Source organism: Pyrus communis, chromosome 2, assembly GCF_963583255.1.
Source record: "Pyrus communis chromosome 2, drPyrComm1.1, whole genome shotgun sequence".
NCBI lineage: Eukaryota > Viridiplantae > Streptophyta > Magnoliopsida > Rosales > Rosaceae > Pyrus > Pyrus communis.
Genome location: NC_084804.1, coordinates 17,792,588 through 17,811,264, shown reverse-complemented (window position 1 = coordinate 17,811,264; position 18,677 = coordinate 17,792,588). Strand labels below are relative to the sequence as shown.

Here is an 18,677-nt window from a genome sequence, read left to right as displayed (position 1 = left end):
TGATGTTCGTTCGTATTAAATAGCTATCGGATTAAATAATCCGACCTATCTATTTTCTCCGATGACTACCCGTTTTCTTATGCTCTCCAAAATCACGGGACAATTTAGTCGGGGGCTCTCTCTCTCGCTCTGTTCTTCTTCTTCGTTTTCTCTCTCTTCTTCTTGCCAGCTGCTCTTTCTGCTTACAAAAACCAACCACACTTCCTCCATTTTCCCAATCAAAACTCCCCAAAATTCCAAGTAGCTTCCAAGAAACCAAAGAATCCCACAAATCTCAAAACCCAATTCTTTCGCCAGCCACCATGAACCACCACCACCAGCAAGTCCCATCCAACCACCCAGAACAAAACTTTTCTTTCCCTGCATCTTCTTCTGGCTACCGCAGGATCTCCCTCCCTCTTCTTCGCCGCTGCATTTTTCTCCGCCGTTGCATCTCTCTCTACTTCCTCCACCACAGACTTTTCGGTTCTCTCCTGTATCTTCTTCTGGCTACTGTAGGAGTTCCCTCCCTCTTCTCTGCCGTTGCATCTCTCTCTGTTTCCTCCCCCACAAACTCTTCGGCTCTCCGTCTCGGATCTCAACAAACAAAGAAACAAAGATTTGTCAATTTTTTTTCTTCCCCTTTCTTATCTGTTCAGTACCAAACACAATATAAATAATACGGTTATTAGTCTGATACTGTATCAAACGTTCGATTAATTTAATCAGTATTATCCGATGATTATTTATCTTATCTGACAGAAATAATCAGTACAGTCTGAACGAGATCTTAGTGGATAAAGTTGGAGAAAGACTTGTCTGTAATGGGCCTTGATATGGCGAGTCTAATAATGTAACGTGACATTTACGAACTCGTTGGATGTAAATTGATTTATCTCTTTAAATGCACAGGTAGAGGTAAGAATGGGTATTGGATGATGGCAGATATTTGATGATGCAGCTTTGTGTCAGCTTTGTGTGTGGTCCACCCAATGTTATTATCTACATTTATATCACATATATATGTTTTTGTATTTAAAGATAATTTAAAAATATTAAATTTCGATAAATAATAAAATCACTAAACTGGCATACGAAACTCTGGGAACATCATGAAAAAATACGAAACACATAAAATATTTTTTTTATAATTATCTTGGCCGTTGAATTTAAATTTAGATCGTTAGATATTTTTTATTACCGTTGGATTTGATAATATTAGACTTTAATTGTTGGATTTGATGAATTTATAAATGTAAAATTAAAAAAAATACACATATATGATGGGCAAGTCCACTAAATTAAGGAAAAATCTTGGTCTAAATTTTACCGAAAATGAATTTTGGGTTAAAACTCATATTTGATCTAAGGGTTAGAACAAGTTGGAGTAGTCAATCATATATTTACTATTAAAATGCATGTCGACATGTTTAAAAGTTTGAGAAACCGCTATCTTGGCGTCCTTGTTTTTTCTCTCGTCTGCTCAACATGCTATAAGTTGAAAGTGTGTTTTCTTGAGATGGCAGAGGCTTTTGGTGAATTTTGTACTTCCCTCAACCCCCTTGCTAAATCTAATACAAAACAAAAGAGATGTGTTTTCTTGATTGGAGATGTTTTTGGCCCGCACGTCCACATAGGCTTCTTTCTCATTGGGTTTCCCGGCATTAAGAAAGTGGAATGTGTTCCACGCGACCTAATACAAAACAAAAGGGACGTTGTTATTGTTTCAATTTTTATTTGAGATGTCCAATGCATTACTTTAGCTATACCACGATATGCATTTTTTTTTCTTTTTTTTTTGGGGGGATAAAGATTTGGCTCCTCAAGTGTTGAAGAGGAATGCCTTTTTAAAATACGTCGTGGTTTATTTATAGAATTTTGTATTTAGAATCGGAATTGTTTATATTATAAATCACTATGTAAAAAAAATAACTGTAATAAAAAATTATGTCGTTGAGTCATCGAACTTTTATAAAACAAATAAATGGATTCGTTAAAAACATTACAAACCATTTTCTACAATTGATTTGATTAAATAATCTTAGTTTTAATTGATCTTTTGTAGAAATAATCTTTACACAATGATTTGTAATATAATATAAACAGTTTCGACCATAATATGCTAGCAATTAACACTCAAATTAAATTATGTAATTGTAGTACTAGTAAGTTTATGTGTGTGTAAAAGAGTTTAGATTATAGTAGGACTCTAGGGAATTAGTTAGAGAATATGTAAAGCTTAGTAGGACTCCTCTGTGCAGTCGAAGATAAGATAAGATAAAGTGCACAACAACTCCCTTATCTCTTTAATAGTGTTTCACTCCATCTAGGATCATCTTCCTTGATATTCCTCATCTTCAAATCCTCAAGATTTTTGCACATGTTTGACACTTCCATAAGCTCCAAAACGCCTAGTTCTTGTTCTCCCTCCAATGCAATCCAAATCAAGTCCAACTCTGTTCCTTCTTGTTCTATGTAATCTCTAATTGTCACCTTACCAAACTGGACCGATAACAAAACGAAAATGACATTAAAAATCATAAAAAAGTAAAATCTACTAAGTCAATAAATATATAAAAAAAAAATATTAAAGTCGTAGAAATATGATCTTATCTCATAAGCCCTAAAGTAACTTGATAAGAAACTCCTCTAGTTTAAGCAGCCAATCCGTGCTCAATATCATAAAATATAATTTTTTTTATTGCTTTTATAACAACACATTGTATACCATTTATGTTACGAGTATTTCTCAACCAAGTGTACATGTGGCACCTTCCAGAAGAGGAAGGATACTCTCTTCATTTCAGTGTGGCCCCACAACATGTCACGGACCAATGAAATCAGCTCCCGCAACATTGTAAGTAGCACGCGAAGCAGGGGATCATTACTTCCTTCCGCACGGCCACGGAAACTTCCGGCCAGACAACGGAAACTGCGAGTCAAGAGACGGAGAAAGAGAGAGAGAGAGACAATTTCAGTTTAGCAAAATAAATCAGGAATAATTAGAATTAATTAGAAATTAGAAATCGCGATCAGATCTCTCTCTTCTCGAGAGCTTCACAGGCGTATTGCAATTTGCAGAGAGAGCGAGAGAGGAGTGAGAAACCAGTTGTTCGACTCTGATTGGCGGGAAATCGAAACCCTAGAAAGAGAGATGGGGGTTCCGGAGAATACGAAGGGGTTGATACTGGCGATGGGGTCGAGTGCGTTCATCGGCGCGAGCTTCATCCTGAAAAAGAAGGGTCTCAAGCGCGCCGGGGCCGCCGGCACCCGAGCAGGTCAGTTTTATATGAATTTCAATATCAGATATTGAGAATTTGGAGTAAATTGCAATTGTTTAATCAAAGATTCAATTTTTAAAAATAATTAGTGATGTGTTGATTGAAAATTTGGAGTAATTTACAAAGATTTAATCAAAATTTGTTATGGTGCTCCCCTTGATTTGTTTGAGTTGGGTAGGAGTTGGTGGATATACATACTTATTAGAACCACTCTGGTGGGCTGGCATGATCACTAGTAAGTGTAGCTCCCTCTCTCTTTTTTTCTGCTGAAAATTTTACTGAACTCATAACTAGATATGATCATGAGTTACTGAAATTATATTCGGTTTTCGATTTTTTCAAATGGGTAGTGATTGTTGGGGAAGTTGCCAATTTCGTGGCCTATGTATATGCTCCGGCAGTTCTTGTAACACCACTTGGTGCACTGAGTATAATTGTCAGGTAAATGCACTTGTAGACGCTGAGTTCATTGCTGTGCTGATTATTGTTTTGAAAGTTTTTGTTACCGACTTAGGTGTTTGTTGGATTTGTCTAGTGCTGTTTTGGCTCACTTCTTGTTGAAGGAACGAATAACGAAAATGGGTATCGTGGGATGTGTTACCTGCATCGTGGGATCAATCGTGATCGTGATCCATGCACCTCAGGAACATACTCTAAATTCTGTAGAGGAAATCTGGGTCCTGGCTACCCAAACAGGTTCGTGACCCCATATCTCTTCCTTTTCTTTTTCAATGCTACTTGTCGTAAAACCTCCATTGACTTGTAAGTTGTAATTAACTTTTTGTGTTTTCCTTTTCTACACAGCCTTTCTGGTTTATGTTGTAGCTACAATTTCCCTGGTGTTAGTTTTGGTCTTGCATTTTGAACCACAATATGGGCAAACGAATCTACTAGTCTACTTGGGAATCTGTTCCTTGATGGGTTCACTTACGGTAACTATCCTTTTCTTGTTTGCTAAGCACGTATAGTCATTTTGTTCTTATGTGCTCAAATATTGTTAGGCTTGGCTGTGTACCTCTGTTGTGCTACTTCAGGTTGTAAGCATAAAGGCAATTGGAATTGCAATAAAGCTAACTCTTGAGGGAGTAAGTCAGATTGCTTATCCTCAGACGTGGTTTTTTCTGACAGTTGCTATAATCTGTGTTGTTACACAGTTAAATTATCTTAACAAGGTCAGTTTTGCTCTTTTAATTTTGGCACCTTCCTCCACAACCATCGTCATTGGCTTTTGACTGGCCTTTTTTTTTTTTGCTAAAAGTCTTTGCTCCACCTGAATGCCTAACTTTTATTGGCTTTCTTAGATCCTGTTCAGCCCATTTGTTACCTTTCAACTACTTTGTGTTCCTAGCCTATAAAGGAGGGGAATTTGATGTACTCTACTTTTGCTATATAACTTGTCAATATAAAGCAGTAGATAAAGCATACAGTATTTGCGTTCTGATAAATTTGGAAATTTCTCAAAATCTGAAATTTTAATTGGAGTTTGAAAGTAACTTTAAGTTGGCCTACTTATTGAAAAATTCAACGTATCACATGCTGCTTGGATGTTAATCTTGTTGGTATTTCATTTCAGCCATCTGTAACTCAGATCTCTCTAGGAAGTTCAAATTATAAATTATTATGTGCTCCGTCTCATATCACTGATGTTGGCGGCATCTTTGTTTCAGGCTTTGGATACATTCAATGCAGCAATTGTTGCCCCAGTATATTATGTGATGTTTACAACTCTGACCATAATTGCTAGCGTAATAATGTTCAAGGTAGATCGCTTGTTCTATATAGTGGGGTTTCCTTCTGATGCCTTCATTTGTTACTTGTTTTCCATGCATTAAGACATGAGATTCTGATTTCACGTTGTTTTCCATATTCTATACAGGATTGGTCTGGTCAGAATGTAAGCAGCATAGCCTCTGAAATATGTGGATTCATTACTGTGCTGTCAGGAACCATCATACTCCATGCAACAAGAGATCAGGAACCATCTGCTCCACAACCACAAGGTATTTATATGGACTTTGTTTCCTTAACTTGTATTATATGGGATTTGGGGCTCTTTGTTACCTTTTAATTTGTCCTTTGAATTCGGATCAATATGACAAGTACAAATTCTTCTCTAATAAACGGGTTGAACATAAAACAGATGCATGCTAAATTTGATCCCAATGATGCGAGACATTTGGTTTCCTCTTGATATGAAAACAGTGATCAGGAATAATATTTACAATGTGGCTGAATCTTTACTCAGTTGTAACATTCCATCATCATTGTAACTACTACTCTATTTGAGCACCAAAAGAGAAAAAATTTTGCGGGTAGTGTTTCTTTATCAGGTTGAACTGTTTCAGGTTGTGATTAACACATTGGTTTGACTTAGGGTCATATTACACTTACACTTGGCAGTAATATTTTCCTTCTTTGCTTATGATTGGTACGAGGAGATGCTTCTTCCGAGTGCTTTTAAAACATATCATGTAAATCTTTGTATTGAGTATTGACTTGAGCTTACAGTAGTTCTTCTCGTCATAGCAGGAACTGTTACATGGTACATTAGAGGAGATTCAGTGAAGAGTTCTGAAGATGAACGTTTGCTCACTTTACAGAATTCAGATTATCCAGAACCGTGATGCTAATTTTAATCTGAAACAATCATCTTGAAGAATGCAATCCCAAGCGATGAAGCTGCACTGCAACTATCATTTTGAGTAGGAGTGAGTCTATGGGCATCCAGCACATTGCTACCCATTTTACCCTTACTCTTTAAGAAGTTGGCCCCCCTCTCCCCACCCTTCACCATCCCCTTTCGTCTCCTCACCTTTCCTCCCCTTTCCGCACATCCCCTCAGTCCCATGGCTGGCCTGTTTTATAATTTCTTTTCTGTAGCAATGTGCTGGGTGCCAATAGAGCCACCCTTTCAAGAGTGTGTGTATAGTAGGGAGCTCCTAGTTTGTCCGAGGCAGACCTTGTGGATAGTAGCAGATTGCGGAGTTAATTTTATGCACTTCACCGGCCAGCAGATGAGACCCTCAGCCGGACACTCAAACAAAGTTAATTTTGTGTGGTGTGTTTCTGGAACCCTCTGAATGCTAAGTTCCGAATCATCCTCGGCTCTGGAATGGGGTTGCAGTTCTGTATCAATACCAGGGGATGGAGAGACTTCTTGTCATTGTGGCGATGTCCTATCTCTCCGTGATGGCTAATTGCATCTGTATATATTGATGCTCGGTTTCTCATTCACTAGTTTTTCGTTTATGATTCTCGTTGATATCCAGATTGAGTTTGATTCTTTCCCCTATTTCTAGTGTGTATAATACCGGCATTGAAAGATGATAGAATAGAGCTGCTAGGCGCAGTAGCCATGTAATGGGCAAATACTACATGGAATCTGTAAATCTTGCATAAACTCTTGAAATTTTGGGTTTTGTTGTTGATGAATGATGAGTTCGATTGGGATCTTCAATTTTGTTTTCTTGTTTTGGACATCTTCAAATTTTTAAGGGCAAATGAAGTGCACTTTATTTGTTTGGGCTAACTATATTTTACTCTTTAAGTTAGGGTAATTTTCAAATTGGATTGAGGTTTAAATTTTTTTTACATTATACATGAGGTTTTAAAATTGCATTAATTTATGTCTTTTGCTTAACGAATTATTTGAGTCTTAATTAAATTATAATTACTGAACTTACAAAGCACACTGGTATGTTTCATAAGCCAATAGGAATACAATTTATGTCTTTCGTTGGGCTTGTTGCACCTCCCTTAGCCACTGGGCTTTAGCCTGATTCACTCATATTTTATTTATTTAATTTATTCGATATTTTCTTTCGGATTGAGCTTTTTTTATTTTATTTTAGTTCAAATAACTAATAATAAATAGAAGACTCAAACCAATTAATTAAATATAAAATAAAACATTTAACATAAATAATTTATATTAAATTTGGTGCTTACCAGTTTTATCATTTGATATCATTCTACCATGTGTGACTTTGTAGTTTTCAACTAAAGTTGGTGGTGGATAATTTAATTAATCTAGTTTTACATAATTAGAAACCATTTTAATTTAACCTTGTAGGAATATCCAAAAACTGACTAGTAACATCTAGCTATGACTATCGGCTATCTAGATTAGCCAGAATATGTTTGAATTCATACCACACATATTTAGAATCTTAGCTATGGTTACAATGCAATTTGGTTTCTTTGTATTCTACATTCCAATCATAATTGTAGAGTATGAAACTATTTTCAAATTCTCCATGTAAACATGATCACCTATATGTATCTCATGTACGTTGCTTTGGCCAAAGACTTATGGAGATAGATCAAAGGGATCCAGGAACATCTACCTTCATGATTACCTAGAAGGTTGCAGATTCTTTATTGTGCATTCACGTATCTTCATTTTAATACATATGACCCCGATCCTCATACTATGGGGCCTTTCTATCGTTTGAGAGCTTTAAGGTGTGGCCAAAGATCACATTCACTAACATGAGATAACAAATGATGCTTCAGAACTAAGAACTAGTTGCATCCATACTTGGAAGTGTGGTACGATTGACAACTATGTAATCTTCCATTTGTACACTTCTATGGTTGGTCAATGTTCAATGAATTCAATCTCATAGACGATCACCCTTATGTCTATTATATGTCACTACATGCTTAGTATGAGATTTACTACATACAAACCAGCTTTTGCAGATGTTCGATAGTCCTTTCGGTCATCCTATGACTAGGATCATAGTTTAGGACTTAATATTCTTAGGGTATGTATATCAAGAATGGAACTTCTTTCCAATCTTGTCCCTACAACTTAAGGTATTCCTTAGGCTCATCCTAATCAACAACAAACCTTCCTAATCTGCTATCAAGTCACGTGCTTGATTGAAAGATGTTTTCACTTGCACTTGTCGTCGATGGATTGATATTGGGCTGTCACGAATAACCAATTACGTGTGGTTACATCAATTGCTTTTTGGGCATATTCCAGCAAAAGAGTTTCTCAAAGATCCTAAGCGGAAGAAGGCAATGAATGAAGATATGCAAAGAATGGTACGAGGGAACTTGTTCCTTTTCCAAAGGGAAAATGAATTGTGGGGTTCAAATGTGTTTTTACAGTCAAAGTTATGCTCAATAGAAAGATGCAATACAAGGTTAGTAGCAAAAGGGTATATTAAGAAATATGGAATTGATTATCATGGAACATTAGCTAGTGGTAAAAATCAACACCGTTGGACTTCTATGGATTTCTATCTTTAGTTGCAAATCTTGATTGGCCTTTGCAATAATTTGTTGTAAAAAACTTTCTTGCATGGTGATTTGGAGGAAGAAGTTTATATGGCTCCCCTACCTGGGTGTAACATGGTTTTGAAGAGTCATGTGTGTAAAATGAAGAAATCACTACATGGACTGAAACAATCTCCAAAGCGTGGTTTTGAAATGAATAAATCACTACATGGACTAAAACAATCTTCAAAGCGTGGTTTGGAAGATTCATTAAATCTATGAAGGCATTTGAGTTTAAACAAAATAATTACTTTGTTTTTGAAACGTAAAAGAGATAACATTACTGCTTTAATTGTGTATGTTGATGACATGGTGGTAATAGGAGATGATCAAGAAGAAAAGGACTCATTACAGAAGTATTTATCTTAAGAGTTTGAGATGATAGATCTTGACTCCCTGAAATATTTTCTTGGGATTAAAGTTTACAGGTCATAACAAGGTATTTTCTTATCTCAATGCAAGCATGCAAACTTGTTGACACTCCAATTAAGATGAATCACAAAAATGTGTGAGCAAGAAGGTCATACACGAACTAATAAGGAACAATATTAGAGCCTTGTTGGAAGGTTAACATGCTTAGCACACACGAGGCTAGATATTTCATATGTTGTGAGTATTGGTAGTCAGTTTATGCATGCACCTAATATTGACCATAGGAATGTTGTGGATCGTATATTAAGATATTTGAAGTCTGCACTGGGTAAAGGGGCTTATGTTTGTAAAGCATGGACATCTAAACATCCCTAAGTATGCTGATGCTGATTTGATTGGATCCATCATTGATAGACACACTACTTCAGTTTATTTCACATTTGTTGGTGCAAATTATTACTTGGCAAAGTAGGAAAAAAAAAATGTTGTTGCAAGATCAAGTGTTGAAGTTGAGTTATCAAGGTATGTCATATGGAATTTGTGAGTTGTTATGAATTCATAATGTAATGTCTTGTCAAATTTAGGTTTTAAGACTTGGAAAAGTTATGGAATTGCATTGTGATAATTAGGCTGCAAATGATATTGCTCATAATCTGATTCGACATGATCAAACTAAACATGTTAAAGTGGATAAAGATTTTATCAAATAAAAACTGGAAAAAGAATTTATTTGTTTTCCTTTCGTAAAGTATCAACTGGCAGATATTCTCACTAAAGTTGTATCAAAGCAAGTGTTTCATAGCTCACTTGGCAAGTTGAGCATTAGTGACATCTATGTACCAACTTGAGGGGGAATGATAGAGTAACTACACCTAGTGTCCTGTTCTCCCCACTTCTTATGGTATCTTCATATAATCCTTCTTATGGAGAGAAATGCAATCATAAAATTCTCACATATTCTAACAACTTCTACAATAGTTAAAGCCCTTTATTTTTCTTAAACCTTGGCACCTTGGTTCAGATACTCAAAGTTGTACCGATTAGTTTTTCATTTGATGATATTTTTCTTCCCATTAGTAAATAAAGGTTACAAAAGAAATACTTCAAATTCAATATTTCACAATTTTTTTTATATATGATGTATCATGAATCGTTATCCCTTTGCTTTTAATCATGTCCCTCTTCGTTTCTTCCGACATGCGTATTTTTTTATTTTTCAATGGATTTACATTTTTCATTAATGGAAAAAAATTGATGTAGTGAGTAATAGCTCTAGTTGTTCGCAGTTCAAGAATTCTTGTTTAGGTAGTTCATACCATCTATACATAATGTTTTGATATAATATTTCAATGGGTAAATTACACTTTACCATCTCAGGTTTGGGGTCTATTACAATCTCATACAACATATTTAAAACATTTCGCTTTTATACCTCACCTACTATTTTATTTCAATATAGTACTTCTGTTACATTTTTCATCTATTGATCCGTTAAGAGCTGACGTGGCTGCCACAATTGTGCCACGTGCGTGCCAAATTTGTGCCACGTAGTAAAAAAAATAAATTTTTATTCATTTAAAAATATTTAATTAAAGGGAAAAAAAAAAACCAACAACAACAAATCCAGAACCCATCTTCTTCCCCAACCCCCTCCCTGTAACCTAAACCCCTCATCCCACCCCACCCCCACCTCCCTCACAACCCCCCTCCTCTGACCGCAACAGCAACCTCCTCCGTCCAAGGCTGCACCGTTCTTATCTCGGATTCTCCAACGTGAGCCCATCGTAGTTCTCTCTCTCTACTTCTCTCCAATGGTAGCCATAGCTCGCGTCTCCAGAAGAACCTTAACCTCTTTCGACTGGAACGAGCCGGAACCCAAGCCCATTGAACATGCAACCGCTGCTTTCTCACTGCTAGCACCTGCCGCGCCCTCCATTGCTGAAGCACCGGTGCTCCGCCATGCAACGCCCTTCAAGCCTACCGAGCAATCAAGCAGTGCCAATCTACCATGCCCATCATAAAAAACATGGGGAAAAAGATGGGTTTTGGGTGGGGGGGGGGGGTTGGGGGTAGGGGGTATGGGTTACGGGGGAAGTGGGGGTGGGGTGGGATGGGGGGGGGGGGGGTTTAGGTTGCAGGGAAGGTGGGGTGGGGGAAGAAGATGGGTAATGGATGTACTATAGTGAAATAAAATAGTACGTGAGGTATGAAACTAAAATGTTTTGAAGATGTTGTATGCGATTGTAATAGACCCCAAACCTAAGGTGGTAAAGTGTAATTTACCCTATTTCAATTCTTCTATGTTTCAGCAGTAGTTAGTAAATTGTTCCATGGAGCTAAGGTCCAAAATATGGAAGAAACAAGTGTTTCCATGACTCTACCATTTGGAATTGAGATCTCATTCAAAGAGAAAGACATCAAATATCTGGAGTTTCTTTTAGTATATTATATGGATGATCCGATCTGCAAGGACCATGATTGGGAATTGTTTGATTGTTTTTCTCTGAGGAAGAGGCAAAACATAATCAACTTGAAATCGGGTCAGCTATTCGAAATCTTAGTGAAAGATTGGATTTGTTATCTCATGTTTGCTTTTCATGAAAAAAATACCAATTAAAGAGGAGGGTTTCTTCAAACAACAAGGAGCTAGGTCAATTATTCAATCAAATGAAATTGAGCATGTTTCCTATCTCTTCTCGAGAAACAAGTTGACTATGCAAAACTGTGCTCAATTTCATATGCGGCAATTCTGCCAATATCTCTTCTTTGGTTAGGGGAAAAATCCGCACGAATCGGATTTTTTGAGGAACATATTGAGAGAGAATTGGTTACACAATGTGTGGTTGTTAAGCAAGGATCGGTTTTTTAGCAAGGTACATAATGCATCGTCAAATATTCAATATGATTCCACAAGATCTAGTTTCATTCAAGTAACGGATTCTAGCCAATCCAGAGATCATTTTGATTTCATTAGTAATGAGGATTTAGAATATCACACATTGATCAATCAAAGAAAGATTCAACAACGAAAAGAAAGATCGATTCTTTGGGTCCTTTCTTTTCTTCAAACGGAATGAATAGAGATAAAATCAAACCGATTCCCTAAATGCCTTTCTAGATATTCCTTAATGTCCGGGCTATTCACGAAACGTGAGAAGTAAATGAATAAGCATATGCTTTCGGAAGAAATTGAAGAATTTATTGGGAATCCTACAAGATCCATTTGTTCTTTTTTCTCTGACAGTTGGTTAGAACTTCATCTGCTTTCAAATCCTACTGAGAGGTCCATTAGAGATCAGAAATTGTTGAAGAAAGAACAAGATGTTTCTTTTGTTTCTTCCAGGCGATCGGAAAATAAAGAAATAGTTAATATATTCAAGATAATTACGTATTTACAAAATAGCGTCATAATTCATCCTATTTCATCAGAGTCGGGATGTGATATGGTTCCGAATGATGAATTGGATATGGACAATTCCAATAAGATTTCATTCTAGAACAAAAATCCATTTTTTAATTTATTTCATATATTCCATGACCGGAACAAAAGGGGATACACGTTACACCACAATTTTGAATAAGAAGAGAGATGTCAAGAAATGACGGATATATTCACTCTATCAATAATTGAGCCGGATCTGGTGTATCATAAGGGATTTGCCTTTTCTATTGGATTGGATAAAAAATGATTCTTGAATGAGGTATTCAACACTAGGGATGAATCGAAAAAGAAATCTTTATTGGTTCTACCTCCCATTTTTTATGAAGAAAATGAATCTTTTTATTGAAGGATCAGAAAAAATAAAATAAAAAATAAAAAAAAATAAAAAAGGGTTCGGACCTCATGCGGGAATGATTTGGAAGATTCAAAAAAAAAAAAATAGTAGTATTTTTTAGCAACAACTTAATGGAGGCAGTCAATCAATATAGACTGATCCAAAATTTGATTCAAATCCAATATAGCACCTATGGATACATAAGAAATGTATTAAATCGGTTCTTTTTAATGAATATATTCTAATGCAAGTGCTTTACATAATGAGGTAGTTCATGCACAAGAATTCCGGTTGTGCGCCCTTATGATTATGTCCTCTTGAGCGATTTATTATGGGGTAGGTTTTTAAAATTCGAAAAATTGAAAAAACCAGAGTCAGATTCCTTTCCATATCAAAAACCAAAAAAATAAAAGAATAAATTACATTTTACCATCTTAATTCTGAGCCACATAACAAACTCATATATTTAAACATTGTAACTTCATACATAAACTTACAAATTGGTTGGAGTGTTAGGCCTCCATCTTCTGGTCCGTCAATTTATCTGTTAATTGCTAATGTGGCTGGCACGTAACTGTGACATCCCACATCGTCCAGGGGAGTGATCCTTATATGTATATTCCCATCTCTACCTAACACGAGGCCTTTTGGGAGCTCACTGGCTTCGGGTTCCATTGGAACTCCGAAGTTAAGCGAGTAGCGCGCGAGAGCATTCCCAGGATGGGTGACCCATCGGGAAGTTCTCGTGTGAGTTCCCAGAAACAAAACCGTGAGGGCGTGGTCGGGGCCCAAAGCGGACAATATCATGTTACGGTGGTGGAGCGGGCCCGGGAAGTGGTCCTACCCGGGTCGAGATGTGACAATTTGGTATCAGAGCCTAACCTTAGCCGTGGTGTGCCGACGAAGATGTCGGGCCCCTAAGGGGGGTGGACTGTGACATCCCACATCGCCCAGGGTAGTGATCCTTATATGTATATTCCCACCCCTACCTAACACGAGGCCTTTTGGGAGCTCACTGGCTTCGGGTTCGGTAGGAACTCTGAAGTTAAGCGAGAAAGGGGCTAGAGCAATCCCATGATGGGTGACCCGCTGGGAAGTTGCTCGTGAGTTCCCAAAAACAAAATCGTGAATGGTAAGCCCAAAGCGGACAATATTATGCTACGGTGGTAGAGCAGGCCGGGGAAGTGGTCCCCCCCCAGGCCGAGATGTGACAGTAACCGCTTGTTCAAGATACCTATCTCGATGCCGTTCACTGAATTTGATAGCCGTCTTCATCAATCCACTGCCTCATTGTTCAAATCCAGTTCTCGATCGTCGACCTCGACTCTAATCGTCGCGATTGGGTGACATTAGCAACGCGCCAGTGAGGAGGTGACATTTCTGTGAGGTTGAGCCTTCGAGGTATTTGAGGTTAGAGACGTTAGGGAGGGTGGCAGGTAGGGCGCTAGTGAGGAGGTTCTAGGCGATGTCGAGGTGCTCGAGAGTTTGACACGTGAAAAAAGAGGATGAAGTTGTTGTAGAGGGAAAGGTGGGTGAGGTTTAGGAGGCAGCATAGGAAGGTTAGGAAAAAGCTGGTGAGGTTGTCGCTGGGAGGAAGAGGGAGCATACGACGGGGGAGGCAAAGCTCGAAAATTTGATGAAACTCGGGATCCTTTGGCTTACCGAGTGCAACTTAGTCGGTGAGATTCTCGGTTTGTTAGGTCGACTCAGAAACCTCAAGGATTGGACCTCTCCAACCAGTGGTGGATCCATGATTTTAACATCGGATGGTCCGATCCCAATTTAGAAGCTTTGAAAAAAATCAGACAAAAAACCTTGAAAAATTAAACGATGAACTACTAACTTTTCATTTACACGCTACATACTACAGCTTGAGATCATTTCCAAAATGAACAACAAGGTTTCAGTTTCGGCATTTTATATCTAAATGTTTTTATTTTCAGTTTTTATAACTGGTTTAAAACGAAGCAAACAATGCAAGTGATGCATTGTTTTGGTGGTTAGAGTTTTACTATTCAACCACAGCGTCCCAGATTCAAACTTTCTTTCTTCTTTTATTGTAAAATAAACATAGAAATTGTCTTCTATAATTAGAAAACGGTGCAAACAAATGAAAATAATAAAAAATGAATAAAACAAAGAGAAGAACATACACACAACAAACAAGATGAAATTGATAGCAATTAAAAAATAGATAAAAAAAAAAAAAGATGGGAAGAATGAGGAAGCGGTAGAGAACAAAAGGATATAATTTCAACAAAAATAGAAAAGAAAAGCAAAGACGTAAAATAAAGTGACGTGGCTTAATTTTCTAAAAGCTAGAAAACGCCTTGGCCCAAAAACAAATGGCCATAAAGCAAATACTTATTAAATGACGGGATGAAACGACGCTGTATTGTCGAAGAAATTATTCAATGTGACCATCACATAAGACAGTACACCATATATTTCTATATAAATGGTAGGATATGTGTGTTAAAAGGTTTTAAAATTTTTCACTACTTACATAAAAATGCATGGTATACTATCTGTATTCCTGCCATAACTAAAAGTTTCTCATATTGTCGAGTGTAAAAAGTTGAAAAAAGCTGTTTTTCTTCTTCCTCCTCCTCAGGCTGCCCTTTCTGGTTTTCATTCCCCGCAGCCGCTACCACCAAATGCCCAGATTTAGATGGTCCTCAGTGGTCTTCACAGCCAACTATTTGGATTTTTGGGTGGTCCTAGGACCACCTTGCACCCTTAATAGATCCGCCTCTATCTCTAACATCGGCTTAATCGGCTGGATTCCTCCGTGTCATTCCTCGGACTTGGTTTTCTTGGACACGAATACGGGTGGAAGAGTTGTCGTGAATTTCAAATAGGAATCATAGAAGATATGAATGGAAATAAGAGTTTTTTTTCATTAACTATAATTTTGTTAAGACATAAAAAAAAAAAAAAATCTTAATTGGATTATATTTAGTTAACTTCTCAACCTAGTTGAGCAAGGAAATAAGTTCCTCGCCTGTCACGCCAACAATTTACAAATTAATTCACAGAAAATGAGATAGATGTTTGACATTGTAACCAATTTGCTAATCGATGTATGATACTGCAATATTTATAAAATGTGTAGAGAATTGTTATTGGCACTTCAAAAATCTCATTCTACACTTCAAACTTTCTATATTTAGAAAGAAAAATACATTTGTAATGAGTGTAAAATAAGATTTTTAGAGTGCCAATAAATTTTTTTTAATGTGTATAAGTTTATTGTATGACTTAAATTGATGCGGTAAATATATAATTTACATAAAATAAAAATAAAACCTCACAGATTCCGTCTCTGACAAGGAAAATCATAAACTCCAATCTCAACCGTCGGATTAAATCCTCATCCCTTACCTTACCCTATACATTCGTAACCTCTTCACTGCATCTCCTCTACGCAACCCCTAAACTCACTTCGTGCAAGAGAAAAAAGGAGCGACCATTTTCAGTTTTCCACAGAGCTACCACGGCAACCATGGCGGCCACCGTGTCTCCGTGGGCCAAGCCCGGCGCCTGGGCCCTCGCCGCCGAGGAGCAGGAAGCCGAACTCGAACAGCAAGCCAAAGAGGAACAACAGCGCGCCGTTGAGCCGGCCTCCGCTGACTTTCCATCTCTCTCAGCAGCCGCCGCCACCAAGCCCAAGAAGAAGAAACAGACCACCTCCCTCGCCGTGGAGCATCCCGTGGGCCTGACCCACGAGGACCGGATGCTTTTGCCGACCGGTCCGCGCGAGCGAACCGCCGAGGAGCTTCAACGGAATGGGCTCGGCGGCGGGTTCAAGACTTATGGGGGCGATCGGGGAAACAGTAGGTATTCCAACGGTGACGAGTCGTCGGATTCGAAGTGGGGTCAGAGGAAGGAAGGTGGGTTTGGGAAGGAATCGAATCGAGATGAACCTTCGAGGGCGGATGAGGTTGATGATTGGGGCGCCGCGAAGAAATCGATGTCGGGAAATTCCTTTGAGAGGAGGGAGAGAGGAGGAGGAGGTAGTTTTTTGGGTGGGTCACAGTCGAAGGCTGATGAATCCGACAGCTGGGTGTCGAATAAGAGCTCCATGCCGTCGGAGGGACGGAGAGTTGGCGGTGGTGGTGGCGGGTTTGATCGGGAGAGGAAAGTAGGGTTCCCGTCTAATGGAGGTGCTGATTCTGATAATTGGGGGAGGAAGAAGGAGGAGACTAATGGTGGGTCTGGATTTGATCGAGAGAGAAAGGTTGGGTACGTGTCCAGTGGCGGTGGTGCGGATTCTGATGTGTGGGGGAAGAAGAGGGGGGAGAGTAATTTTGGTCTTAATGAGAGTACTGCGAGGCCGAGGCTCAATTTGCAGCCTAGGACTTTGCCTGTGAGCAACGAGACCTCACCAGGGTCGGCCACTGCACCGAAGCCTAAGGGCTCGAACCCATTTGGTGCAGCAAGGCCGAGGGAGGAGGTGTTGGCGGAGAAAGGGAAGGACTGGAAGGAGATTGATGAGCAGCTTGAGTCTGCTAAGATTAAGGAGGTGGCGGGGCTAGCTAACAGCGAGTCGTTCGGGAGGAGGAGTTTTGGGATGGGAAATGAGCGTGCTGGTGATCGAACTGAGAGAGCTTGGAGGAAGCCTGATTCACGCCCCCAGAGGTTTGTTGTTTTAGTAATATGATCGATTGGGAACTTCAAATACTCGTAGTCAGGATGCTTAGTTGTAAAGTTGATCCTTTCGGTACTTGCATGTTGATCTTGATTGCATGTTAGCAATGCATTGCTGTTAGAATTTTTTGAATGAGTTTTTGGGAAATGTTGCTTGATGGAACAGTGAATTAGCGTATTAGTTGTGTGTTGTGTGTGCTGAGTCTTTCAGTTTTTCTTTGTATAAAGGGATTGTTTAGGTTAGCTCTATGAACCTTGTGGGAAGTTGTTGGGCTTTGATGCACACATCTATGTTCAAATGAAGCTTTTCGAACTCTGAACGATGTTTCTGTATTCAAAAGAATTTTACTTTGCCGACCATTGCCCGCTATCTTATTAATTGGTAGAGTTTTACGAAATTGTTGGTTTGCAATCCACTTTGTCATGATCTGTCTCATGTAGAAAAACTTAAATTAGTGGCACTATTATCTCTTTACCGGTCCCTCCTGTAATGTATTTTTTTAAAGCACCCTTCTTTTTCATTTTTTACCTTATTACATATTTCGAAGGCCAAGCAGTGATCCATAGATGTTCATCCTTCTGTTTGAACACACACACTCACACACTTAGCCCCCTATCCTGGCAACTGCACAAAGAAAGAAGGTGTTTTATGCACTACTTGCAGTTGCAAGTATATGCTAATTTCTGAATATTGGCCTAGAAGGATATAGCTACCTTGAATGGAATCATTTGAAGTTTAAGGCTCATGCAACCATGCATTCCTCCTCCGTTAGTTTCAACTTCGTAACGTGTCACTGTGCAATTGCATATGCCTCTAACTACGTGTTTGCTATTTTCAGATTTTTATTAGAACTTTGATCCTCATTGTTTTATTTGGGTGCAGTGCTGATAAAAGTGAGACTAAGAGCAACTCTGAGGAACCAGAGGGCGACCATGTTGAACCAGAGAACGAGCATGTTGATGAGAATTGAAGAGGAGGTTTTACAGGTTTGGTGTAAGTCGTGGGAAAAGATTTTAGGTTACTCGAGATGTTGGATCCATGAGGCTGTTGAACTTTCAGTTTTTATAATTTATGCTCTCGGATGTGACTGTTATACGTTGAACTTGAGACGATTTTTGTAGGCTTTTTTAAACAGTTATACTAGTTTTGCTCATAGGATTTGTTTGTATCTTGGATTTAAGATTGAGAACTACTGTTACTCTAATTATTATTTTTGACCCTGAATTCTTGGTTCCCACATTTGTTGAGCGCTTGTGCGCGGTTGCTGAGTTTGGTTTAAATTTGTGATCAAGTAAATCTAGATGTTCATGCCTTGTGCATTTGATGATT

The 18,677-nt window shown here is 38.3% G+C and overlaps 2 protein-coding genes across 4 annotated transcripts; both read left to right on the top strand.

Moving 5' to 3' along the window:
* The first annotated feature begins 2,869 nt into the window (after positions 1-2,869).
* Positions 2,870-6,717, top strand: LOC137725735 (probable magnesium transporter NIPA6). Of its 3 annotated transcripts, none has more exons than XM_068464506.1 (9): positions 2,870-3,257; positions 3,439-3,495; positions 3,611-3,701; positions 3,796-3,956; positions 4,065-4,192; positions 4,295-4,432; positions 4,928-5,020; positions 5,137-5,260; positions 5,772-6,717. In XM_068464506.1, the coding sequence occupies exons 1-9, from the start codon at positions 3,134-3,136 to the stop codon at positions 5,882-5,884; spliced, it is 1,029 nt and encodes a 342-aa protein (XP_068320607.1). In that variant the 5' UTR covers positions 2,870-3,133; the 3' UTR covers positions 5,885-6,717. The 3 variants fall into 3 exon arrangements, with proteins under 3 accessions (XP_068320607.1, XP_068320606.1, XP_068320608.1); XM_068464505.1 differs by having other exon boundaries at positions 2,872-3,257; positions 4,262-4,432; positions 5,790-6,717; XM_068464507.1 differs by having other exon boundaries at positions 2,875-3,257; positions 5,790-6,717.
* Positions 6,718-16,121: 9,404 nt separating this feature from the next.
* On the top strand, positions 16,122-18,677 carry LOC137725234 (eukaryotic translation initiation factor 4B3-like). Its single transcript, XM_068463860.1, has 2 exons — positions 16,122-17,338; positions 18,231-18,677. The coding sequence occupies exons 1-2, from the start codon at positions 16,203-16,205 to the stop codon at positions 18,316-18,318; spliced, it is 1,224 nt and encodes a 407-aa protein (XP_068319961.1). The 5' UTR covers positions 16,122-16,202; the 3' UTR covers positions 18,319-18,677.